This window comes from Oncorhynchus clarkii, chromosome 7 (assembly GCF_045791955.1).
Source record: "Oncorhynchus clarkii lewisi isolate Uvic-CL-2024 chromosome 7, UVic_Ocla_1.0, whole genome shotgun sequence".
NCBI lineage: Eukaryota > Metazoa > Chordata > Actinopteri > Salmoniformes > Salmonidae > Oncorhynchus > Oncorhynchus clarkii.
In genome coordinates, this window is record NC_092153.1 from 6,720,090 (window position 1) to 6,745,846 (window position 25,757).

At 46.5% G+C, this 25,757-nt stretch overlaps 3 protein-coding genes across 3 annotated transcripts in view; all 3 read left to right on the forward strand.

Annotated features, from left to right (window-relative positions):
- LOC139412799 (formin-like protein 2) overlaps positions 1-583 on the forward strand; it is a 28,259-nt gene extending 27,676 nt beyond the window's left edge. Inside the window, exons 26-27 of the mRNA XM_071159520.1 lie at positions 144-273; positions 350-583. Coding sequence (XP_071015621.1) covers positions 144-273; positions 350-429 — 210 coding nt within the window. The 3' untranslated portion in view covers positions 430-583. The remainder of the gene's footprint in view (positions 1-143; positions 274-349) is intronic.
- Positions 584-2,499: 1,916 nt separating this feature from the next.
- On the forward strand, positions 2,500-8,192 carry LOC139412800 (coiled-coil domain-containing protein 14-like). The gene is made up of 11 exons (XM_071159521.1): positions 2,500-2,707; positions 2,877-2,929; positions 3,524-3,596; positions 3,739-3,811; positions 3,899-4,042; positions 4,141-5,136; positions 5,283-5,421; positions 5,497-5,579; positions 5,773-5,916; positions 6,091-6,223; positions 7,134-8,192. Exons 1-11 carry the CDS (start codon positions 2,678-2,680, stop codon positions 7,933-7,935), a joined length of 2,670 nt encoding a protein of 889 aa, XP_071015622.1. The 5' UTR covers positions 2,500-2,677; the 3' UTR covers positions 7,936-8,192.
- A 12,960-nt stretch (positions 8,193-21,152) lies between these two features.
- LOC139412782 (IQ calmodulin-binding motif-containing protein 1-like) lies at positions 21,153-25,757 on the forward strand. The gene is made up of 13 exons (XM_071159492.1): positions 21,153-21,436; positions 21,550-21,718; positions 21,980-22,100; positions 22,178-22,271; positions 22,346-22,445; positions 22,564-22,736; positions 22,851-22,963; positions 23,030-23,151; positions 23,482-23,624; positions 23,739-23,887; positions 24,224-24,361; positions 25,021-25,177; positions 25,258-25,757. The coding sequence occupies exons 1-13, from the start codon at positions 21,331-21,333 to the stop codon at positions 25,488-25,490; spliced, it is 1,818 nt and encodes a 605-aa protein (XP_071015593.1). The 5' UTR covers positions 21,153-21,330; the 3' UTR covers positions 25,491-25,757.

Here is a 25,757-nt window from a genome sequence, read left to right on the forward strand (position 1 = left end):
TTCCCTCTCTTTATCGCTCCCCATCTTTCCTTCTCTACTCCTCACACATACATTGATTCACCAACACATATCTACTTTATTTCTACCTCTCTCACAAACACACACACACACACACACACACACACACACACACACACACACAGTCCCCGTCCAACCGTCCAAAGCAGCGGCAGCAGGAGTCCCTGATCACAGAGCTGAGGAGGCGACAGGGCGGTAAAGACAGCAGACATGTCTACGAGGGCAAAGATGGAGCTATAGAGGACATCATTACAGGTACGCACACTCACACTCACACACACACACACTGTAGTTTAGTGCTGTGTTTTGATTGGCTGTTTTTTGTCTGCAGTGCTGAAGACCGTCCCTTTCACTGCCAGGACGGCCAAACGCAGCTCTCGCTTCTTCTGTGATCCCACCCACACTGAATAACACTGCTAAACTCTCAGAGAGAGAGAGAGAGATATACAGGGTAGAGGGGAGGGAGAGGGGTGAGGGAAAGCTAGGTGGGAAAGATAAAGGGGAATAACAATGAGATAGAGAGAGGAGAGAAGCGTGGGGAAAAAGAGAGGCAGTTAGAGAGAGGGGGGAGATTGACCCGGTCTCAGAAGTAGTGACTCTACCAGAGAGAAGCTGAACTCTGAACTCTATAGCAAGACAGACATCAAGATTACCTGTGACCTCACCTGTCTGGTCTGACATCACTGCCCCCACCCCCCATCCCCTCTGTGTTACTTACACATGTTATGAAGCTTCTTTGCTGATTATAACTGTTTATAACCCTCCCAAAACCCTGGACTGTAGCCCTGGAATCAACCTGCAACCCACCATGCACTTTGACTTTCTGCCCTCTAAACCCGAAGACTGTTGAAAGGGGTCGGGTAGAGGGAGGAACTTGATACGCGATGACAGTGACTGGACATTTAGTAGCAACACAGTCTGGTCATTTAATAGCTACATAGCATTTCCAGTTTATCAGTTAATAGCAGACATGACAAGCAAAACAGAACAGCAAAAATAAACAGTTGTTTTTTGTCCAATTAGTATTAGTGATGTACAGTATGTGTCTCTAAAGCTGTGTAATGATGTCAGCAAATGACATGATCGCTGTCATAGGATATTGAGAAGGGAGGGGGAGAAGTTTGAAGAGTTTCTTCTTGTTGAACATTCCAACCAATTCTAATTGATAACGACATCACAAAGGGTTCTTAACCCACTCCTATCCAGCTGTAAGATGCCAGAATTGAACACTGAGAATAGTGTTCGAAAAGCTCACTCCTACAAGGTTCCCTCTTCTCCGTCTGCTGCTGTGTGACAGTGAAACGTGTACAGCGCTCGCTACGTTCACTACATTGACTATGTTTACTATTTACTACCTTTAATACCTTTAACCTCCAACAGGGTTTTTCAAAGCTCAGGCCCTCCAGTTCCTCAGTCCTGCTGGTTTTCCTTTCTCCCTGGCACTTGATTGATCGTTTAATGTTACTGATAATGATTGGCTGCAGAGTGCACACACACCTGGTTTCCCAGGTAGAAATCGGTCTCTGATTAAAAGAGAAGTATGAAAACCAGTAGACACTGTGGCCCTCGAGGACAGGAGTTGATACCCCATACTACCCTAAAATAAAGGTCCCTGTCTTATCCTTGCCTGACCATCCAAAAGTCCCAGTCTGTTTCTGCTTTATAGCCAACTGACTCCTTTGTTGTGATCTTGTCAAGGTGAAGGTAAAGGATGTAGTGTTCTTGAATGCAGAAAGTCTGGCACCTAGGCTACTACACCACCCATGATCTTTCCTGGCTCATGGGACCAACTTTTACAGAGACTCGAGAGGGATCGCTCCATTTCATAAAAAAATCATTAAAAAATGTAACTGCAAAAAACAACAACAGCACAATACTTTTCTACTGTGTATATATATTTTCTAGGGAATCCCGCTTGTTGCTTTTATCCCTCACTCCCAACCCTGCTGTTTGTCAATGTTGATGTTCATTCTTAATCTGCACTCGTTGTGTAAATAAACTGTATCCAGTCAGACTGTGTCTCTGTGTGTGTACCACTGGAAGTGGTAACATTGAACATATATTTATTTATATCATAACATTTCTTTCCATAGTAAGATTTACATTAATCCAACAACACAATATATTGTTTGAATCACATATTCCCAGGAAACACATAAAAAAATGCTAATGGTAATAAAACAATCGTTGGTGTTAATTTGTATCATGTCGTCTCCATGGTGACACCGAATTCAGCGTCGTCAGACCAACATTTAGGGAGGAGAGGAGGGGGCTACATTTGAGTGACATTTGCTTCATTCAATCGATAAACTGGAAATTACGACATCAGCTTACATCCGCCAATAACATTCATTGGATGTTTGGCAGCGATGTTTTCATTGGTCACGACGTTATTTCCCGTTTCAAACAAAACCCGCCGGTTCCTGTTTATGCTAGCGCCAGTAAAAAAATTAAGCTAATAATAACTGTAACAAAAGCTTCAACGTGACAACATCAACTAGTTTCGCTCTAGATAGTCAGTCAGAAAATGCTTCAGACATTTTGTGCACTCAAAGTTAGTGCAGTTTGCAGATAGTTTATTAGGGCTACTCTTGGAAAGAATTGGTTAGCTACCATCGTTTTTCTTCCTTCGATTTGGACAGCAGTTGACTGGCCAGCTATGCCAAAGCAAGGGCTTGCTAGACACAAGGTAAGACATCTCAGCTATCCACAATGTGCCTGCGAACTGGTTCTTAGCCGTCTTGATAATGAATGTAATTAGTCTCATATGGTGGTGTCTAGCTTTCCCCCCTAGCCTCTCAGGGAAAGGACACCATTTTAGAGTGTATTCAGATTCAGCCCCTGTTTTTGACTGACAGGTGATATCCTCTGGAAGACTGACTGGTGGGAGGGGCCAGGGCTCAAAGAAGAGGTAAGTCGTTTATCCCCGGGGTCTTCAACGAGGTCTGGAGGACCGCACTGAAATATTTCCTCGCCGCCAAAAATGTGCAAAAAATAGTCATCTGTCCATCGTTTTTGGAATTTTCAAGGCTCTCTGACTGTCTAGCTTTCATTTAGGTTATTATTAGCGAGCAGATTGGCATTTGTTGTCATGAATCTTGCCCTGGAGGCAGCTCTGTAGAGTGGCATAAACATCTGATTTTAACCTAAACTTAACCACACTACTAAACCTAATGCCTAACCCTAACCTTCAAATTAAGACCAAAAAGCACATTTTTGTTTCATAATTTTTTTTACAATGTAGCAGATTTGGACTTTGCAGCTGGCCCATCTAGCAGAAAAAGCTCTGTTCTGTCTCCAGGGAATGAGTCATGACAATAAACATCAACCTATTAGTGAACTGGGCACAGTCAAGAAACTTGATGTAGGTCCATTATCATTTATTTTTGTCAGTTTAAAGTATATTGAGTTTATCCGTCCCCCTAGGTAAGAGAACACACAGGACTGATAAACATCCCTGTTGCAGAGTGTCATTATATCCATTCACTGTCACTCTGTTCTGTAGGGGAGCAGGGCGTCCACTAGTCACTTCTACTGAGCCGGCTTATTCCCTCTACTCCACAGACTCAGAGGACCAGGTAATAACACATCCATAAACAGTCAGTAGCAACGTTAATAACAAGTTAATAACAAGCCTATTTGTGTAATATATTAATAAGAGTTATAATCACCTAACAGTGATTATATGGTAAGATGGTTTGCATCTGTGCTCTCTCTAAGGTGACAACCATTCACCAGGGTCTGGATCAGTGTGCTGCGCTGCTCAATGTCATTCTCCAGGCAGAGACGGCAGGTACCAGTCAACTACTTACTCTGTTTCTACAGAACCTTTACATGTCTAGTTGAAATTATTGACCAAAGTGTTTGCATTGTGTGATAGAGGCCAAGCCAATCTCCGTCAGGGGAGCAGGGAAGACTCGAGCCGCCAAATCCCGACCGCTGTGCACTCTGGGAAATGAGAGGGTAGACATAGAGAGGAGGAAGCAGACAAAGAGACCTGTCACTCAGACTGCTAAAAAAACAGGTGGGACCTGTGTGTGTCTCTGTGTGTGTGTCTCTCTGTGTGTGTCTCTGTGTGTGCGTATGTGTTGGTGTGCAAAAATGGATAACTCTCTGCTCCAGCTCCCGTGCAGAAGACGATCCTGTCATCCCTGTCGTATCCTGGGATGAGGAACAAAGTTCAGAGTTTGGCCGGAACGTCAGAGCCGAAGTCAGATGCTCGGTTTAACTGTCGCCTGACCACCTCCACCCCCACCCTGAGTCCCCAAAGACTCCCCCCTAACAACACACTCCCCCCAGGCCCCTCAGTCCCTCTAGCCCAGCCTGGAGGCTCCATCATTGGGGTGGCATCAGTCCACCTGGGGGGCTCTAGCTCCACAGCTCCGTTAGCTTCTCCTGGAGCTGTAGCTACCTCCCTACCCACAGCCCCTCTCACAGGACCAGTGCTCTCTCTCCTCGCAGCCCAGCCAAGAGGCTTTGTCTCTGGGGTTGGAGGTTCGGCTGCCCAGGGGAGCTCCAGGTCCTGTGGCCTGCACCTCGGTGCTCCCTCTGTGGAGAGGCTAGCCCTGTCTGCCCCCCTGCCCTCAGACAGCTCTGTGTCTGGAGAAAGTGGACATCCAATCTCATCTTCCTGCTCTCCCTCTCGTCAGGGACCACCAGTACTCTTCTCTGAAATTCATCCTCACCCCCAACCTCACCCCCTTGCCAACACTCAACCACAGTCTGCCCCAGATGCTACATCCCTGGACAGGGGGGGCCAGCTGGTTTCTACCCAGGATGGAGGGACCTTAGCCAGGGAGGCTTGCGGCCACATGGAGGGTAACGCTGGAGAGGAGGAAGAGGAGTGTCCAGTGAGAGACACTAGCGCCCAGACCTGCTTTAGCATACAAACACACACCCAGCTGGCATACACACATCCACACACACACATAGATCCAGTGCCTGTACAGGCATACTTACAACACACACATCCAGGTGTGGCTCCCAACCACACACACTCGTACACACGCCTGCCGCTGGCGCTGGGCTCTAAGGGCTGTAGTCCAGAGGGAACCGCTCGGCAGGTGATGACTGTTCAGTACCTCCTTGGAGAGTTGAAGGCTCTGCTCGCTGGCCAAGGTAATCAATCAATCAACCAACCTGTCAAAATAATCAGTCAACTCATCAATCAGTCAAAATTACTATTTAATCAAATGTTAATCAAATTCAATCTCCGCCACTCTCTCTCTTCCCTCTCTTCCCTCCCTCCTCCCCCTCCTCTGTAGACAGTGTAGCAGAGCGTCTGGTGTGTGAGCTGGAGCAGACAGTGTCTCTACTTCCTGTCATGGTGGGCAGCTCTAACATCCAGGCTGAGATTGCTCTGGTCCTGCAACCTCTACGCAGTGAGAACGCACTGCTACGCAGGTCAGCACCATCACCCGTGTGTGTGTGTGTGTGTGTTTCATACAGAAGATTGATCACTTTAACGTGTGTGTTCAGGCGTCTGAGGATAGTGAACCAACAGTTGCAGGAGAGAGAGCGAGCAGAGAGGGAGGCCAGAGATGTCCACTGTGACACTGACAGTAAGATAAACTGCCCGGCCCTCTTTCAACTGTCTATCAGTGAGAGGTTATTATCGTGTGTCTGTATCTCTGAGTATCTAACCTCCTCTGTGTCTTAGTGTCGCCTGTCTAAAGCCTCATCTGTCTCTTAGTGTCGCCTGTCTAACCTCCTCTGTCTCTTGGTGTCGCCTGTCTAACCTCCTCTGTCTCTTAGTGTCAGCTCTGCAGTCGGAGCTCAACGATGCTCACACAAGCCTGCAAGAGCTGCAGCGCGGCAACACTGGGCTACGGCAAGCCCTGGTGGACACACAGAGCCAGCTGCAGCAGAGTGAGGCGGAGTGTAGTCGTATCAGTAAAGGTAATAGATGAGGGGGGAACGTACTCCGCTTCTTTTCTATTTGATTTCTAAATACATGAAGATCAGGGCCTTAAACTGATCCATATTACGCTGAGATTAAAGGATCTCTGAGGTGTCTGTGTGTATTATCTAATACATGTATATAAGTGTGTCTGTGTGTGTGTCTGTGTGTAGACGTGCAGTCTGCTCTGGGTGAGGTGCAGGGCTGTAACCGCAGGCTGCAGGAGTGTCAGAAGGAGAATGCTGCACTGGCCCTCAATACCCAGAAGAGGGAGACAGAGATCCACACACTACAGGAGCACCTCAGGTGTGTAGGTGTGTAGGTGTGTGTGTGTGTGTGTGTGTGTGTGTGTGTGTGTGTGTGTGTGTGTGTGTGTGTGTGTGTGTGTGTGTGTGTGTGTGTGTGTGTGTGTGTGTGTGTGTGTGTGTGTGTGTGTGTGTGTGTGTGTGTGTGTGTGTGTGTGTGTGTGTGTACTTTCTAAAAATGTATTGGAGTTTTTATTTTTTACTGACCATTTCTCTCTCTCGACCTGTCCTCTGTCTGTCTGTTTCTCTCTCTCGACCTGTCCTCTGTCTGTCTGTTTCTCTCTCTCTCGACCTGTCCTCTGTCTGTCTCTGTTTCTCTCTCTGTTTCTCTCTCTCGACCTGTCCTCTGTCTGTCTGTTTCTCTCTCTCGACCTGTCCTCTGTCTGTCTGTTTCTCTCTCTCTCGACCTGTCCTCTGTCTGTCTCTGTTTCTCTCTCTCGACCTGTCCTCTGTCTGTCTCTGTTTCTCTCTCTCGACCTGTCCTCTGTCTGTCTCTGTTTCTCTCTCTCGACCTGTCCTCTGTCTGTCTGTTTCTCTCTCTGTTTCTCTCTCTCGACCTGTCCTCTGTCTGTCTGTTTCTCTCTCTCGACCTGTCCTCTGTCTGTCTGTTTCTCTCTCTCGACCTGTCCTCTGTCTGTCTCTGTTTCTCTCTCTCGACCTGTCCTCTGTCTGTCTGTTTCTCTCTCTCGACCTGTCCTCTGTCTGTCTGTTTCTCTCTCTCGACCTGTCCTCTGTCTGTCTGTTTCTCTCTCTCGACCTGTCCTCTGTCTGTCTGTTTCTCTCTCTCGACCTGTCCTCTGTCTGTCTGTTTCTCTCTCTCGACCTGTCCTCTGTCTGTCTGTTTCTCTCTCTCTCTGTATTTTTCTCCCGCTCTTTCTTTATACCCTTCTCTCTCAACCTGTCTCTCTCAGAGCTCTACAGGTCCCTGTCACTGAGTTTCCTGCTGTGACTGACATCCCTACGTCCCGCCTCCCTCTCACTAAACGAGCTCTGGACCAATACCAGGACCAGCAGGGTCCGTCAGACCACCCAGTCAGCCAATACCTGTGGTCGTTGGAGCAGAAGGGGTGTGGTTCTGTCTCCCTGCCCTGTAAAGGCCCTGAGTGCCACTACACACACCAGCAGGACTTCAGTGTGTGTACACCAGGTGGTCAGAGTGTGTGTGCGTCTGCGGATCAGGAAGTGGGTCTGTGTGTGGCTCTGGAAAGAAAAGCCACCCCACCTTTGGCCTTCGCCCCACTGAGAGAGACTGTGAGGTCACCACTTCCTGTTGAGGGGTTACCGCTTCCTGTGATGTCACAGAGAGGAGGGGGGTCACCACTTACTGTGATGTCACAGAGAGGAGGAGGACCACAGGGTCTTCAGAGCCTTGGTGTTGCCCTCGAGAGTTTCCCTCAATTAAAAAGCCTATTATCTAATCTCCACCAATCAAACGGACTCTGCTCTAATGGCGCTGGACACTCTGACCTGTCCCAGAGTCACCGGCGCCGTCTGGACATGGATATGGCATCACCGGGCAAGGGGCGGAACTCTTCGCTTGACTCCACTGGCCTCTCCTTATGTGAGGTCAGATCCTTGGCTTCTGATTGGAGTGCAGGGTCAAGCTCGACCTTTGACACGCGTGACGAACAGGAGTTCCGGAACGGGCTGGCCGCTCTGGACGCCAGCATTGCCAGCTTGCAGAGAACTATAAAGCAGGACCTCAAGCGATGAGACAGAGACACACACACACACACACACCGAGGTAGTCTGAATCTATTCCAATGTAATAAAATAACCAATGTCTTTTTTTAGGTTTCTTTTTAATTGTACTTTATTTGAATGAAATGGCAAATGAAATAGTTATTCTTTTTTCGTCACTATTTATTCTTTACTTTAAAGACGGGTTACCTGAGAACTTCAGGAAAACGAAGCACGCGCTTCAATGGGGCAGAAGGCCATGTGTTGTGATTCTGGATGGCCAGACAGCAACAATGACACGATGCCATGTGTTGTGATTCTGGATGGCCAGACAGCAACAATGACACGATGCCATGTGTTGTGATTCTGGATGGCCAGACAGCAACAATGACACGATGCCATGTGTTGTGATTCTGGATGGCCAGACAGCAACAATGACACGATGCCATGTGTTGTGATTCTGGATGGCCAGACAGCAACAATGACACGATGCCATGTGTTGTGATTCTGGATGGCCAGACAGCAACAATGACACGATGCCATGTGTTGTGATTCTGGATGGCCAGACAGCAACAATGACACGATGCCATGTGTTGTGATTCTGGATGGCCAGACAGCAACAATGACACGATGCCATGTGTTGTGATTCTGGATGGCCAGACAGCAACAATGACACGATGCCATGTGTTGTGATTCTGGATGGCCAGACAGCAACAATGACACGATGCCATGTGTTGTGATTCTGGATGGCCAGACAGCAACAATGACACGATGCCATGTGTTGTGATTCTGGATGGCCAGACAGCAACAATGACACGATGCCATGTGTTGTGATTCTGGATGGCCAGACAGCAACAATGACACGATGCCATGTGTTGTGATTCTGGATGGCCAGACAGCAACAATGACACGATGCCATGTGTTGTGATTCTGGATGGCCAGACAGCAACAATGACACGATGCCATGTGTTGTGATTCTGGATGGCCAGACAGCAACAATGACACGATGCCATGTGTTGTGATTCTGGATGGCCAGACAGCAACAATGACACGATGCCATGTGTTGTGATTCTGGATGGCCAGACAGCAACAATGACACGATGCCATGTGTTGTGATTCTGGATGGCCAGACAGCAACAATGACACGATGCCATGTGTTGTGATTCTGGATGGCCAGACAGCAACAATGACACGATGCCATGTGTTGTGATTCTGGATGGCCAGACAGCAACAATGACACGATGCCATGTGTTGTGATTCTGGATGGCCAGACAGCAACAATGACACGATGCCATGTGTTGTGATTCTGGATGGCCAGACAGCAACAATGACACGATGCCATGTGTTGTGATTCTGGATGGCCAGACAGCAACAATGACACGATGCCATGTGTTGTGATTCTGGATGGCCAGACAGCAACAATGACACGATGCCATGTGTTGTGATTCTGGATGGCCAGACAGCAACAATGATACGATGCCATGTGTTGTGATTCTGGATGGCCAGACAGCAACAATGACACGATGCCATGTGTTGTGATTCTGGATGGCCAGACAGCAACAATGACACGATGCCATGTGTTGTGATTCTGGATGGCCAGACAGCAACAATGACACGATGCCATGTGTTGTGATTCTGGATGGCCAGACAGCAACAATGACACGATGCCATGTGTTGTGATTCTGGATGGCCAGACAGCAACAATGACACGATGCCATGTGTTGTGATTCTGGATGGCCAGACAGCAACAATGACACGATGCCATGTGTTGTGATTCTGGATGGCCAGACAGCAACAATGACACGATGCCATGTGTTGTGATTCTGGATGGCCAGACAGCAACAATGACACGATGCCATGTGTTGTGATTCTGGATGGCCAGACAGCAACAATGACACGATGCCATGTGTTGTGATTCTGGATGGCCAGACAGCAACAATGACACGATGCCATGTGTTGTGATTCTGGATGGCCAGACAGCAACAATGACACGATGCCATGTGTTGTGATTCTGGATGGCCAGACAGCAACAATGACACGATGCCATGTGTTGTGATTCTGGATGGCCAGACAGCAACAATGACACGATGCCATGTGTTGTGATTCTGGATGGCCAGACAGCAACAATGACACGATGCCATGTGTTGTGATTCTGGATGGCCAGACAGCAACAATGACACGATGCCATGTGTTGTGATTCTGGATGGCCAGACAGCAACAATGACACGATGCCATGTGTTGTGATTCTGGATGGCCAGACAGCAACAATGACACGATGCCATGTGTTGTGATTCTGGATGGCCAGACAGCAACAATGACACGATGCCATGTGTTGTGATTCTGGATGGCCAGACAGCAACAATGACACGATGCCATGTGTTGTGATTCTGGATGGCCAGACAGCAACAATGACACGATGCCATGTGTTGTGATTCTGGATGGCCAGACAGCAACAATGACACGATGCCATGTGTTGTGATTCTGGATGGCCAGACAGCAACAATGACACGATGCCATGTGTTGTGATTCTGGATGGCCAGACAGCAACAATGACACGATGCCATGTGTTGTGATTCTGGATGGCCAGACAGCAACAATGACACGATGCCATGTGTTGTGATTCTGGATGGCCAGACAGCAACAATGACACGATGCCATGTGTTGTGATTCTGGATGGCCAGACAGCAACAATGACACGATGCCATGTGTTGTGATTCTGGATGGCCAGACAGCAACAATGACACGATGCCATGTGTTGTGATTCTGGATGGCCAGACAGCAACAATGACACGATGCCATGTGTTGTGATTCTGGATGGCCAGACAGCAACAATGACACGATGCCATGTGTTGTGATTCTGGATGGCCAGACAGCAACAATGACACGATGCCATGTGTTGTGATTCTGGATGGCCAGACAGCAACAATGACACGATGCCATGTGTTGTGATTCTGGATGGCCAGACAGCAACAATGACACGATGCCATGTGTTGTGATTCTGGATGGCCAGACAGCAACAATGACACGATGCCATGTGTTGTGATTCTGGATGGCCAGACAGCAACAATGACACGATGCCATGTGTTGTGATTCTGGATGGCCAGACAGCAACAATGACACGATGCCATGTGTTGTGATTCTGGATGGCCAGACAGCAACAATGACACGATGCCATGTGTTGTGATTCTGGATGGCCAGACAGCAACAATGACACGATGCCATGTGTTGTGATTCTGGATGGCCAGACAGCAACAATGACACGATGCCATGTGTTGTGATTCTGGATGGCCAGACAGCAACAATGACACGATGCCATGTGTTGTGATTCTGGATGGCCAGACAGCAACAATGACACGATGCCATGTGTTGTGATTCTGGATGGCCAGACAGCAACAATGACACGATGCCATGTGTTGTGATTCTGGATGGCCAGACAGCAACAATGACACGATGCCATGTGTTGTGATTCTGGATGGCCAGACAGCAACAATGACACGATGCCATGTGTTGTGATTCTGGATGGCCAGACAGCAACAATGACACGATGCCATGTGTTGTGATTCTGGATGGCCAGACAGCAACAATGACACGATGCCATGTGTTGTGATTCTGGATGGCCAGACAGCAACAATGACACGATGCCATGTGTTGTGATTCTGGATGGCCAGACAGCAACAATGACACGATGCCATGTGTTGTGATTCTGGATGGCCAGACAGCAACAATGACACGATGCCATGTGTTGTGATTCTGGATGGCCAGACAGCAACAATGACACGATGCCATGTGTTGTGATTCTGGATGGCCAGACAGCAACAATGACACGATGCCATGTGTTGTGATTCTGGATGGCCAGACAGCAACAATGACACGATGCCATGTGTTGTGATTCTGGATGGCCAGACAGCAACAATGACACGATGCCATGTGTTGTGATTCTGGATGGCCAGACAGCAACAATGACACGATGCCATGTGTTGTGATTCTGGATGGCCAGACAGCAACAATGACACGATGCCATGTGTTGTGATTCTGGATGGCCAGACAGCAACAATGACACGATGCCATGTGTTGTGATTCTGGATGGCCAGACAGCAACAATGACACGATGCCATGTGTTGTGATTCTGGATGGCCAGACAGCAACAATGACACGATGCCATGTGTTGTGATTCTGGATGGCCAGACAGCAACAATGACACGATGCCATGTGTTGTGATTCTGGATGGCCAGACAGCAACAATGACACGATGCCATGTGTTGTGATTCTGGATGGCCAGACAGCAACAATGACACGATGCCATGTGTTGTGATTCTGGATGGCCAGACAGCAACAATGACACGATGCCATGTGTTGTGATTCTGGATGGCCAGACAGCAACAATGACACGATGCCATGTGTTGTGATTCTGGATGGCCAGACAGCAACAATGACACGATGCCATGTGTTGTGATTCTGGATGGCCAGACAGCAACAATGACACGATGCCATGTGTTGTGATTCTGGATGGCCAGACAGCAACAATGACACGATGCCATGTGTTGTGATTCTGGATGGCCAGACAGCAACAATGACACGATGCCATGTGTTGTGATTCTGGATGGCCAGACAGCAACAATGACACGATGCCATGTGTTGTGATTCTGGATGGCCAGACAGCAACAATGACACGATGCCATGTGTTGTGATTCTGGATGGCCAGACAGCAACAATGACACGATGCCATGTGTTGTGATTCTGGATGGCCAGACAGCAACAATGACACGATGCCATGTGTTGTGATTCTGGATGGCCAGACAGCAACAATGACACGATGCCATGTGTTGTGATTCTGGATGGCCAGACAGCAACAATGACACGATGCCATGTGTTGTGATTCTGGATGGCCAGACAGCAACAATGACACGATGCCATGTGTTGTGATTCTGGATGGCCAGACAGCAACAATGACACGATGCCATGTGTTGTGATTCTGGATGGCCAGACAGCAACAATGACACGATGCCATGTGTTGTGATTCTGGATGGCCAGACAGCAACAATGACACGATGCCATGTGTTGTGATTCTGGATGGCCAGACAGCAACAATGACACGATGCCATGTGTTGTGATTCTGGATGGCCAGACAGCAACAATGACACGATGCCATGTGTTGTGATTCTGGATGGCCAGACAGCAACAATGACACGATGCCATGTGTTGTGATTCTGGATGGCCAGACAGCAACAATGACACGATGCCATGTGTTGTGATTCTGGATGGCCAGACAGCAACAATGACACGATGCCATGTGTTGTGATTCTGGATGGCCAGACAGCAACAATGACACGATGCCATGTGTTGTGATTCTGGATGGCCAGCAACAATGACACGACAATGACACGATGCCATGTGTTGTGATTCTGGATGGCCAGACAGCAACAATGACACGATGCCATGTGTTGTGATTCTGGATGGCCAGACAGCAACAATGACACGATGCCATGTGTTGTGATTCTGGATGGCCAGACAGCAACAATGACACGATGCCATGTGTTGTGATTCTGGATGGCCAGACAGCAACAATGACACGATGCCATGTGTTGTGATTCTGGATGGCCAGACAGCAACAATGACACGATGCCATGTGTTGTGATTCTGGATGGCCAGACAGCAACAATGACACGATGCCATGTGTTGTGATTCTGGATGGCCAGACAGCAACAATGACACGATGCCATGTGTTGTGATTCTGGATGGCCAGACAGCAACAATGACACGATGCCATGTGTTGTGATTCTGGATGGCCAGACAGCAACAATGACACGATGCCATGTGTTGTGATTCTGGATGGCCAGACAGCAACAATGACACGATGCCATGTGTTGTGATTCTGGATGGCCAGACAGCAACAATGACACGATGCCATGTGTTGTGATTCTGGATGGCCAGACAGCAACAATGACACGATGCCATGTGTTGTGATTCTGGATGGCCAGACAGCAACAATGACACGATGCCATGTGTTGTGATTCTGGATGGCCAGACAGCAACAATGACACGATGCCATGTGTTGTGATTCTGGATGGCCAGACAGCAACAATGACACGATGCCATGTGTTGTGATTCTGGATGGCCAGACAGCAACAATGACACGATGCCATGTGTTGTGATTCTGGATGGCCAGACAGCAACAATGACACGATGCCATGTGTTGTGATTCTGGATGGCCAGACAGCAACAATGACACGATGCCATGTGTTGTGATTCTGGATGGCCAGACAGCAACAATGACACGATGCCATGTGTTGTGATTCTGGATGGCCAGACAGCAACAATGACACGATGCCATGTGTTGTGATTCTGGATGGCCAGACAGCAACAATGACACGATGCCATGTGTTGTGATTCTGGATGGCCAGACACGATGCCAACAATGACACGATGCCATGTGTTGTGATTCTGGATGGCCAGACAGCAACAATGACACGATGCCATGTGTTGTGATTCTGGATGGCCAGACAGCAACAATGACACGATGCCATGTGTTGTGATTCTGGATGGCCAGACAGCAACAATGACACGATGCCATGTGTTGTGATTCTGGATGGCCAGACAGCAACAATGACACGATGCCATGTGTTGTGATTCTGGATGGCCAGACAGCAACAATGACACGATGCCATGTGTTGTGATTCTGGATGGCCAGACAGCAACAATGACACGATGCCATGTGTTGTGATTCTGGATGGCCAGACAGCAACAATGACACGATGCCATGTGTTGTGATTCTGGATGGCCAGACAGCAACAATGACACGATGCCATGTGTTGTGATTCTGGATGGCCAGACAGCAACAATGACACGATGCCATGTGTTGTGATTCTGGATGGCCAGACAGCAACAATGACACGATGCCATGTGTTGTGATTCTGGATGGCCAGACAGCAACAATGACACGATGCCATGTGTTGTGATTCTGGATGGCCAGACAGCAACAATGACACGATGCCATGTGTTGTGATTCTGGATGGCCAGACAGCAACAATGACACGATGCCATGTGTTGTGATTCTGGATGGCCAGACAGCAACAATGACACGATGCCATGTGTTGTGATTCTGGATGGCCAGACAGCAACAATGACACGATGCCATGTGTTGTGATTCTGGATGGCCAGACAGCAACAATGACACGATGCCATGTGTTGTGATTCTGGATGGCCAGACAGCAACAATGACACGATGCCATGTGTTGTGATTCTGGATGGCCAGACAGCAACAATGACACGATGCCATGTGTTGTGATTCTGGATGGCCAGACAGCAACAATGACACGATGCCATGTGTTGTGATTCTGGATGGCCAGACAGCAACAATGACACGATGCCATGTGTTGTGATTCTGGATGGCCAGACAGCAACAATGACACGATGCCATGTGTTGTGATTCTGGATGGCCAGACAGCAACAATGACACGATGCCATGTGTTGTGATTCTGGATGGCCAGACAGCAACAATGACACGATGCCATGTGTTGTGATTCTGGATGGCCAGACAGCAACAATGACACGATGCCATGTGTTGTGATTCTGGATGGCCAGACAGCAACAATGACACGATGCCATGTGTTGTGATTCTGGATGGCCAGACAGCAACAATGACACGATGCCATGTGTTGTGATTCTGGATGGCCAGACAGCAACAATGACACGATGCCATGTGTTGTGATTCTGGATGGCCAGACAGCAACAATGACACGATGCCATGTGTTGTGATTCTGGATGGCCAGACAGCAACAATGACACGATGCCATGTGTTGTGATTCTGGATGGCCAGACAGCAACAATGACACGATGCCATGTGTTGTGATTCTGGATGGCCAGACAGCAACAATGACACGATGCCATGTGTTGTGATTCTGGATGGCCAGACAGCAACAATGACACGATGCCATGTGTTGTGATTCTGGATGGCCAGACAGCAACAATGACACGATGCCATGTGTTGTGATTCTGGATGGCCAGACAGCAACAATGACACGATGCCATGTGTTGTGATTCTGGATGGCCAGACAGCAACAATGACACGATGCCATGTGTTGTGATTCTGGATGGCCAGACAGCAACAATGACACGATGCCATGTGTTGTGATTCTGGATGGCCAGACAGCAACAATGACACGATGCCATGTGTTGTGATTCTGGATGGCCAGACAGCAACAATGACACGATGCCATGTGTTGTGATTCTGGATGGCCAGACAGCAACAATGACACGATGCCATGTGTTGTGATTCTGGATGGCCAGACAGCAACAATGACACGATGCCATGTGTTGTGATTCTGGATGGCCAGACAGCAACAATGACACGATGCCATGTGTTGTGATTCTGGATGGCCAGACAGCAACAATGACACGATGCCATGTGTTGTGATTCTGGATGGCCAGACAGCAACAATGACACGATGCCATGTGTTGTGATTCTGGATGGCCAGACAGCAACAATGACACGATGCCATGTGTTGTGATTCTGGATGGCCAGACAGCAACAATGACACGATGCCATGTGTTGTGATTCTGGATGGCCAGACAGCAACAATGACACGATGCCATGTGTTGTGATTCTGGATGGCCAGACAGCAACAATGACACGATGCCATGCCGTGGGGAATCGTAAGCGGCTCATTTCAGCTAGTTCTATTTGTTTTTCTATCATGTTTTGACTGAGCTAGCTAACCAACAACTGTAATGGTGGATTTGAGAGACAAGTGCTCATTGTACAACTTCATTTATGTTTTCAATAAACATTGGAGAAGAAATATAGTTGACATGTTATCAACAATCTATGCCAACCCTATCTCTCTTTTGCCCCATAGCTGAGCACGTGTCGGTTTTTGATGCTTAACAACCAACCCATCATTTGAATTAAGGGAGAAGGAAATATGATGTATTGAAATAATGTTCTCCCTCCTACGATGAGTCAGGGTTTAATAACACTGATACCTAAAGCCTAAAGAATAAGTTCTGCTCATCCATAACTGGTGTCCATTTTGTCTACTTAATAATGACTACTTGCAAAAAAGAATGAAAGAAGTCATGGATGCAATCATTGGCGAAACGCAGTCTGGCTTTATGAGGAACAGACATATTTCTAACAATATCAGACTAGTATTAGACATACCTGACTACTCAGACCTAATAACTGAGGAGAGCTTCATATTATCTTTAGATTTTTATAAGGCATTTGACACAGTTGAGCATCAGTTCCTCTTCCACTCCCTTGAGAAATGTGGCTTTGGGGATTTTTTCTGTAAGGCTATTAAGACTCTATACGAATGGTAACAGCTCTATCAAACTGAAACATGGCACCTCACCTAGATTTGAGTTAAAGAGAGGAATTATGCAATGTTGTCCGATCTCACCGTATCTATTTTATTAATCACCCAACTACTTACAAATTCTTTAAATAATAGTCCTGTACAAGGTATTTCCATAGCTGGTAAAGAAATTATTATAAGCCAGCTGGCTGATGATACTACACTTTTTCTGAAAGACGCTAGTCAGATTCCTATATCGATCAATGTGATAGAATCCTTTTCCAAAGCGTCTGGTCTGTATCTTAACATTAATAAATGTGAACTCATGGCTGTTAAAGATTGTGACACCTTCATATTATGGTATTCCAGTGAAAGAAGAACTTACATATTTAGGCATAACCATTACTAAGGATCAGAAGTATGGAGGCTTACTCAATTTGAACCCTCTTGTTAAAAAACCCCAGAAGAAGCTAAATCAATGGCTACAGAGGGACTTATCCTTAAAAGGAAGAGTCCTAATAACCAAGGCTGAAGGTATCTCTAGGCTGACACATGCCGCGCTACCTTTATATCTTGACGGTAAAATAAGCAAGAAGATAAACCAGATGCTTCTCAACTTTCTGTGAGAAACCGTACCCATTACATTAGGAAAACTGTTGTAATGAAGACTTATGAGTATGGTGGGCTGAATTTTCTGGACTTTACTACCTTAATTAAAACTTATTCGGGATCAGTGTCCCTTCCACGGGACGGTTAAGCTAATGTAGGCTAATGCGATTCGGATGAGGTTGTAAGTAACAATAACATTTCACAGGACATAGACATATCTGATATTGGCAGAAAGCTTAAATTCTTGTTAATCTAACTGCACTGTCCAATTTACAGTAGCTATAACAGTGAAATAATATCATGCTATTGTTTGAGGAGAGTGCATAATTTTGAACATAAAAAGTTAATAAACAAATTAGGCATATTTGGGCAGAAATGCAATGGCTCATTGGATTAGTCTAAAACGTTGCACATACACTGCTGCCATCTAGTGGCCAAAATCTATGTTGCACCTGGACTGGAATAATACATTATGGCCTTTCTCTTGCATTTCAAAGATAATGGTAGAAAAAAAATACAGAAGAATGTTTTTTTTTCTTCTTTGTATTATCTTTCACCAGATCTATTGTGTTATATTCTCCTACATCCCTTACACATTTCCACAAACTTCAAAGTGTTTCCTTTCAAATGGTACCAAGAATATGCATATCCTTGCTTCAGGGCCTGAGCTACAGGCAGTTAGATTGGAGTATGTCATTTCAGGAGAAAATTGGGGAAAAAAGGGGCGGATCCTTAAATAATACTTTTAAGATCATAAGATTCATAAGAAGTTACACTTCCATGTGGAACTTTATTCCTCATCATGTCTTCTCTACTTTTGGTAGCCTTAACTTCATGTTAGTTTGCAATTATAATATTGACAAAGTTCCAGTGAAACTCTCTGCAGGTCGGCAGGTTTTCTTCTTACGGTCCTTCATTTATAAGGATCATTTTTCTCCACACAGATATTATACACTGCTCCAAAAAAAAAATGGAACACTAAAATAACACATCCTAGATCTGAATGAATGAAATATTCTTATTAAATACTTTTTTCTTTACATAGTTGAATGTGCTGACAACAAAATCACACAAAAATGATCAATGGAAATAAAATTGATCAACCCATGGAGGTCTGGAAAACCACACTACAGGCTGATCCAACTTTGATGTAATGTCCTTAAAACAAGTCAAAATGAGGCTCAGTAGTGTGTGGCCTCCACGTGCCTGTATGACCTCCCTACAACGCCTGGGCATGGTCCTGATGAGGTGGCGGATGGTCTCCTGAGGTATCTCCTCCCAGACCTGGACTAAAGCATCCGCCAACTCCTGGACAGTCTGTGGTGCAACTGTGGATGGAGCGAGACATGATGTCCCAGATGTGCTCAATTGGATTCAGGTCTGGGGAACAGAAAGAAATGCCACCCCACACCATGACTGACCCACCGCCAAACCGGTCATGCTGGAGGATGTTGCAGGCAGCAGAACGTTCTCCACGGCGTCTCCAGACTCTGTCACGTCTGTCACGTGCTCAGTGTGAACCTGCTTTTATCTGTGAAGAGCACAGGGCACCAGTGGTGAATTTGCCAATATTGGTGTTCTCTGGCAAATGCCAAACGTCCTGCACGGTGTTGGGCTGTAAGCACAACCCCCACCTGTGGACGTCGGGCCCTCATACCACCCTCATGGAGTCTGTTTCTGACCGTTTGAGCAGACACATGCACATTTGTGGCCTGCTGGAGGTCATTTTGCAGGGCTCTGGCAGTGCTCCTCCTTGCACAAAGGCGGAGGTAGCGGTCCTGCTGCTGGGTTGTTGCCCTCCTACAGCCTCCTCCATGTCTCCTGATGTACTGGCCTGTCTCCTGGTAGCGCCTCCATGCTCTGGACACTACGCTGACAGACACAGCAAACCTTCTTGCCACAGCTCGCATTGATGTGCCATTCTGGATGAGCTGCACTACCTGAGCCACTTGTGTGGGTTGTAGACTCCGTCTCATGCTACCACTAGAGTGAAAGCACCGCCAGCATTCAAAAGTGACCAAAACATCAGCCAGGAAGCATAGGAACTGAGAAGTGGTCTGTGGTCCCCCTCTGCAGAACCACTCCTTTATTGGGGGTGTCTTGCTAAATGCCTATAATTTCCACCTGTTGTCTATTCCATTTGCACAACAGCATGTGAAATTTATTGTCAATCAGTGTTGCTTCCTAAGTGGACAGTTTGATTTCACAGAAGTGTGATTGACTTGGAGTTACATTGTGTTGTTTAAGTGTTCCCTTTATTATTTTTTTGAGCAGTGTATATGGAATAGTCAGGATGGATATATTGTATAAAAATACTTCTTTGTTTTTAGAATATTGGTTCCGAAATAATATCCTATTGGTGAGACAACTTGTAAATGCAGAGGGTATTTTACTTATTGTAAGGAATTCTTATCACTTTACAAGAGCCCTGTAACACCTAAAGATGTTGAAATAGTTTTAGATGCCATTCCCTCAGGTGTTGCTCTGTTATTCAGGAACGTGTCAAGACCTGACTAACCGTAAAAGGAAGCATCCTAAGATGAGTTTTTCTTTTAGTTCATCCAACAACAATAGAGCTATACAAGCCTTGTTTCCAAATTCTTTCCTTATCCAGTAATGCCTTATTGGAATGGTTTTATTGATAATGTCTGTTGGAAAAAAGTTTGGATGTTGCCACACACATACCTACTTATTAACTAAACGAAGTACGTTTCTTTTTAAATGATTCATAAATTCTATCCTGCCAACCACTATATGAAGAAGTAAAAAAACATAAACCCAGAGATTGTACCTTTTGTAATGACCACCCAGAAACAGTGTTGCTTATTTTTTGGAATTGTATTCATGTAAGGAATCTGTGGCAAGACATCAGTAGATTTATCATTTATGAAGATTGTACACTCTTATGGAGAGATGTGCTGCTTGGATTCTTTATTTACGATAGAAATAAGTTGAAACAATTTTATGTAATTAATTTCCTTATTGTTTTGGCCAAATTTCATATTCCCAAATGTAAATTTACAAACAAAACACCACATTTTATTACCCTGCAAAAATAAATTGAACTATATTTTAAGACTATTAAATACAGTGCCAACAAAAAAGCTGTTAGAATTATAAATATGTGTGTATGCCCCTTAAGGTTCTTGTGTAATGTGATATTGTACCCCTTAGCCCCGCCCCTAGCCCAAATGTCCTTTGTATATTCTTTATAAATACTTGTGTTCCCCATGTACTTTTTGTATTGATTTGTTGTTAATAAAAAATAAATACAATTATGTATTGTAAAGAATTAATGGGAATGTGGCCCTGCTAACTGTAGTCGCAGATTAGTGACGTAGGTAGTGTTGCTGTAGAAACAAATGAAGCTTCCCCGTCAGTGCTTGTGGTAACAAGAGAGCACGAAAATAGATTTAAACTTGATCGTGTCTGGTTTCATTCGAAGAATAATGTAGCTCGTCAATTTTGTATATGGTTTTATACTTCAGATCTGGGAGCGAAAGATTACTGTAATAAACTCGCGATGAGTCTAGCTAGAAAGGACACAGGCGCCGGGCTAAGATCACTGGTCGCGAGCACAAACATTAAGCCGGAGCAGAAGGTTCCACAAGTTCTCTCAAAATTACAAGGTAAATTAGTTTAACCTTTTTACATTGAAAAACGTGTTATTTTACTTTGCTTGCACTTGTGTGTTTTTCCTGATACCCAACTAACAATCATTCCTTATTTTTCGACATTGAAGATATTCTGAATAGGATATCTGTCCAAGACGATAGAGAGTTGGGTGCGTTCAAAAACTCCTTGTTCAGCCATGGCATACTTCAATACTGCGCAGGAGACGCCCTCAAACTGAACTATGCCAAAGTTGAAGGAGGCTACGCAACTGCCACTCAGTTGGCAGAAATTCTCAGGTACGATTTTAGAATCTTGAACCACACAACCACAACAAAAAGGAATAACCAAATATGTGTTGTCTATTACTCTGCACTAAAACAAACAACCCTAGACACTACCAATGGACAATACCTACCCCAGATACTACTTCAAGGCCCTGATAGAACTGATGGGGTGGAATAATAATTGATGCAAGCAGATCTATGAATGTGGGGGTCATATATCTGTAGTAGTGATTTGACATTGATTTATTTGTGTGCATATGCAAACTCCTTTAGCTCCTGCTGTGTGGGTGTGGACATGGGCGGAGACACTGAGGCCTTCCATAGGCGGCTGCTCCCATCCGTCACAGACAGCCTGTTGTCATTGGCCAGTCGGCTGATGAACAGAGCTTTGGCGGTAAGGGACATAACGTTTTTTTGAAGTTTGGAATGTCCTCAACAAAAATATGTCTACTCACATATCTCTCTCTGTAGGGGAATGGGGAGCCTGAGATGTTTCGTTTCTTCAAGAAAGTGATGGGCTCTGTGTGTTGGCTTCTGAAAGCCCATGGTCACCTGGCCACACAAGGTGAGATCTAACGTCCAATACCAAACAGACCTCGTAGCTAACTAACGATGCCCCCCCTCTTTTCTCTCTCTTAGTCCTGCAGTCAGACCACTATGAGAGGATGTTAATGAGTGAGGAAGAGAGAGTGGGAACCGTGTGCGTGTCACTGTGGCATCAGCTTCTGACAGCTAACAGGTAGCATATCACCACGCACGCACACACACACACACACACACACACACACACACACACACACACACACACACACACACACACACATCAATTCAATTCATTACCCGCTTTTTCTCTGTAGTGAGTTAGTAGCAGGTTTGGGAAAAGGCCCCTTGTCTGTGATTCTGGATGACGTCGTGTACCGAATGGCTCACACATCCAACCCTGTTGTGGGAGGAGCAGCAATTAGGACGCTCCTCCTGGTTGCCCGGCAACAAGAATCCGCCCTGCAGCTTATCATCCATAGGTTCAAAGGTCAGGGGGTGGGGTTTGAATATTCCCAGGTTACGATATATATTTTTTTTCATGGGTTAACTTTATATGCTTGCAAAAGCAATCTTGATGTTTTTTATGGTTTGTGTGTTGCAGGGTTGGAGGGCATGATTGGTCGAGAATGGAGGGGGCGGGGCTTCGATGAGGAAGTGGACCAACTGATAAAGCTGCTGCACAGAGAAGTCCCCAAACCAGCTGATCACACAGAGGTAAAATATAGTGTGTTTGTTGTTGTTCGTGTGTGTGTGTGCCTTACACTCTCTCTGTGTTATCAGACGTGGCCAGAGGAGTGTGTGAGAGCGGCATGCATCATCCAGGCAGCGTGGAGATCCTATCAGACCAGGAGGAGAGTGAAGAGTTTGCCCAGAGCTGTCAGATCACTGCAGAGGAGCTTCAGGTGTGTGTGTGTGTGTGTGTGTGTGGGCTTTATTTTCTCATTGATCTATGATCGTGTTTTGTATCTCTGTTTTGTATTGATGTGTATATTTTTTGTAATTCCAGGGCTCATCTGTAAAAGAGAAGTTGGTCTCAGCATGACTTCCTGTCAAAATAAAGGTTAAATAAGATCATAGTAATTCCAGACAGTTCTGTCTGTGTGTGTGTGTGTGTGTGTGTGTGTGTGTGTGTGTGTGTGTGTGTGTGTGTGTGTGTGTGTGTGTGTGTGTGTGTGTGTGTGTGTGTGTGTGTGTGTGTGTGTGTGTGTGTGTGTGTGTGTGTGTGTGTGTAGGGAGCGGCGGCGGAGGAGAGCGCAGCAGGCTCAGGCTGTGTGCTGGGAAAAGGAGCTGAGACTACAGCTGTGTGTCAGGAGACAGAGAGCCAGGAGAGAGTTCCATCAGAAACAACTACAGCTACTGCAGCTACTGCCCCCAGGTACACACACATTACCTGTTACAGCAGAGACAGAGCGGAATGATGCTCGTTTGTTTGCTTAGTTAGACCTGCCATCTACAGTCCTCGTGTGTGTGTGTGTGTGTGTGTGTGTAGGTCAGGTGCAGCAGTACCTCGGGGAGGTGGAGAGGCAGGCTGCAATACAGATCCAGAGGGTTTGGCGAGGCCACCGAGAGAGACGAAACTTCCAGCAACGGAGAAACACACACACACAGCACAGAGCTGCTGTTGTGCTGCAGAGAGCAGTATTAACACACACACACACAGCACAGAGCTGCTGTTGTCCTGCAGAGAACAGTATTAACACACACTCACAGCACAGAGCTGCTGTTGTCCTGCAGAGAGCAGTATTAACACACACACACAGCACAGAGCTGCTGTTGTCCTGCAGAGAGCAGTATTAACACACACACACAGCACAGAGCTGCTGTTGTCCTGCAGAGAACAGTATTAACACACTCACATGCACTTCCAATAGACCACCCCTGTTGTAAGCAGAAGCTGAACACAGCGATCAAACAAATCTAGCATGCAGCAGCATCTGAATTCATCTTGACAGTTTTTTGTCCCTCTCCTGTTAGGTCCTTCGCTTTCTGAAGAGGCGGAGAGCTGAGAAAGCCCCTCCTTCCCTCTCCCCTTGGATTGGTCCTCGGGGTTTGACTGACAGTCGGAGGGCGGAGCTGAAGAGAGAGGTGGAGGAACATATTGCCCTGCACCCGGTGATTCTGAATATTACTTCAAGTTGTGTGTTTGGTTTTACTATCCTTGTAGGGACCAGATGTCCTCACCAGGATAGTAAAACAAGGAATATTTGGACAAGTGGGGACATTTCACTTGTCCCCACAAGGAAAAAGGCTGTTTTTAGGGTTAGGTTTCGGGTTACAGTTACAATTAGGGTTAGGGGTTAGGGAAAATAGTATTTGGTCCCCACAAGGATAGTAAAACAACTGTGTGTGTGGTGTGTAACTATCTCTCTGTGTAACGGGTCTCTCTCTGTGTGTCTGTGTAACGGGTCTCTCTCTGTGTGTCTGTGTAACGAGTGTGTATGTGTGTGTCTGTGTAACGATCTCTCTGTGTCTGTGTAACGGGTCTCTCTCTGTGTGTCTGTGTAACGGGTCTCTCTCTGTGTGTCTGTGTAACGGGTCTCTCTGTGTGTCTGTGTAACGGGTCTCTCTCTGTGTGTCTGTGTAACGAGTGTGTATGTGTGTGTCTGTGTAACGATCTCTCTGTGTCTGTGTAACGGGTCTCTCTCTGTGTGTCTGTGTAACGAGTGTGTATGTGTGTGTAACGATCTCTGTGTGTCTGTGTAATGATCTGTGTCTGTGTAACGGGTCTCTCTCTGTGTGTCTGTGTAACGGATCTCTCTCTGTGTGTGTAGTCCTCTGTGGTGTCTCTAGAGGGCAGTAGGAAGCTCCATGCTCAGACCCAAGCCTTGCTGCTCCAGCATCTACAGGGGAGAGAGGCAGAGCTGAGAGAACACACTCACACACACGCCCTGCTGGCACAGATCAACACCGACCTGGAACTACTGCTGAGTAGGTATCACACACGCGCACACCAATCTCTCTTTCTCTCTCTTCCTCGTTCTCTCCCTTCATCCATCTTCCTCTCTTAGATGCCCCCTCACTCAGTGTCGCCACAGTAACCGACTGTGACGTGTTCAGGAGTCGCTCTGCCCCCGTAGCCGCCCGCGCCCGGCAATCCCACAATGCCTTGCTCCAGTCCGGTCGCCTGCCTTGGTGGAAGATGCTGGGAGATGGTGACATCACCTGTCCAGAATCAGAATCCGCCCACAAAGACCACCGGCTGGAGGCAGAGTTTAACTCTCTGTATTTAGGAGGAAGCTGACGACGTTGTTCCACAACAGTATTGTAACGCTGTTATAACATTGTCATAGGGCTGTTGTAATAATGTCATTATGACGTCAAACCTGCTCTGGAATTCAACCAATCATGGGTTTCAGTCTGGACCGTGGTTAGTTGAATCAGGTGTGTTACTGCAGTGGTCTTTTCATCGGTCTCTGTGTGGCTGGCCCCTTCAGGAAGAGTTTCAGTCTAAGGAATTGGAAAGCAATTTTGTGTACAGAAGTCTGCATTAAAGTTTGTACTTTTCTAC

Bases quoted from the DNA above. Each gene is read 5' to 3' on its own strand.
- LOC139412800 (XM_071159521.1), top strand. From the start codon at position 2,678: ATGCCAAAGCAAGGGCTTGCTAGACACAAG. The intron at 3,597-3,738 runs GTAATAACACAT...GCTCTCTCTAAG, and splicing joins CCACAGACTCAGAGGACCAG to GTGACAACCATTCACCAGGG. The intron at 5,580-5,772 runs GTAAGATAAACT...TCTGTCTCTTAG, and splicing joins TGTCCACTGTGACACTGACA to TGTCAGCTCTGCAGTCGGAG.
- LOC139412782 (XM_071159492.1), top strand. From the start codon at position 21,331: ATGAGTCTAGCTAGAAAGGACACAGGCGCCGGGCTAAGATCACTGGTC. The intron at 22,272-22,345 runs GTGAGATCTAAC...TCTCTCTCTTAG, and splicing joins TGGTCACCTGGCCACACAAG to TCCTGCAGTCAGACCACTAT. The intron at 25,178-25,257 runs GTAGGTATCACA...TTCCTCTCTTAG, and splicing joins CGACCTGGAACTACTGCTGA to ATGCCCCCTCACTCAGTGTC.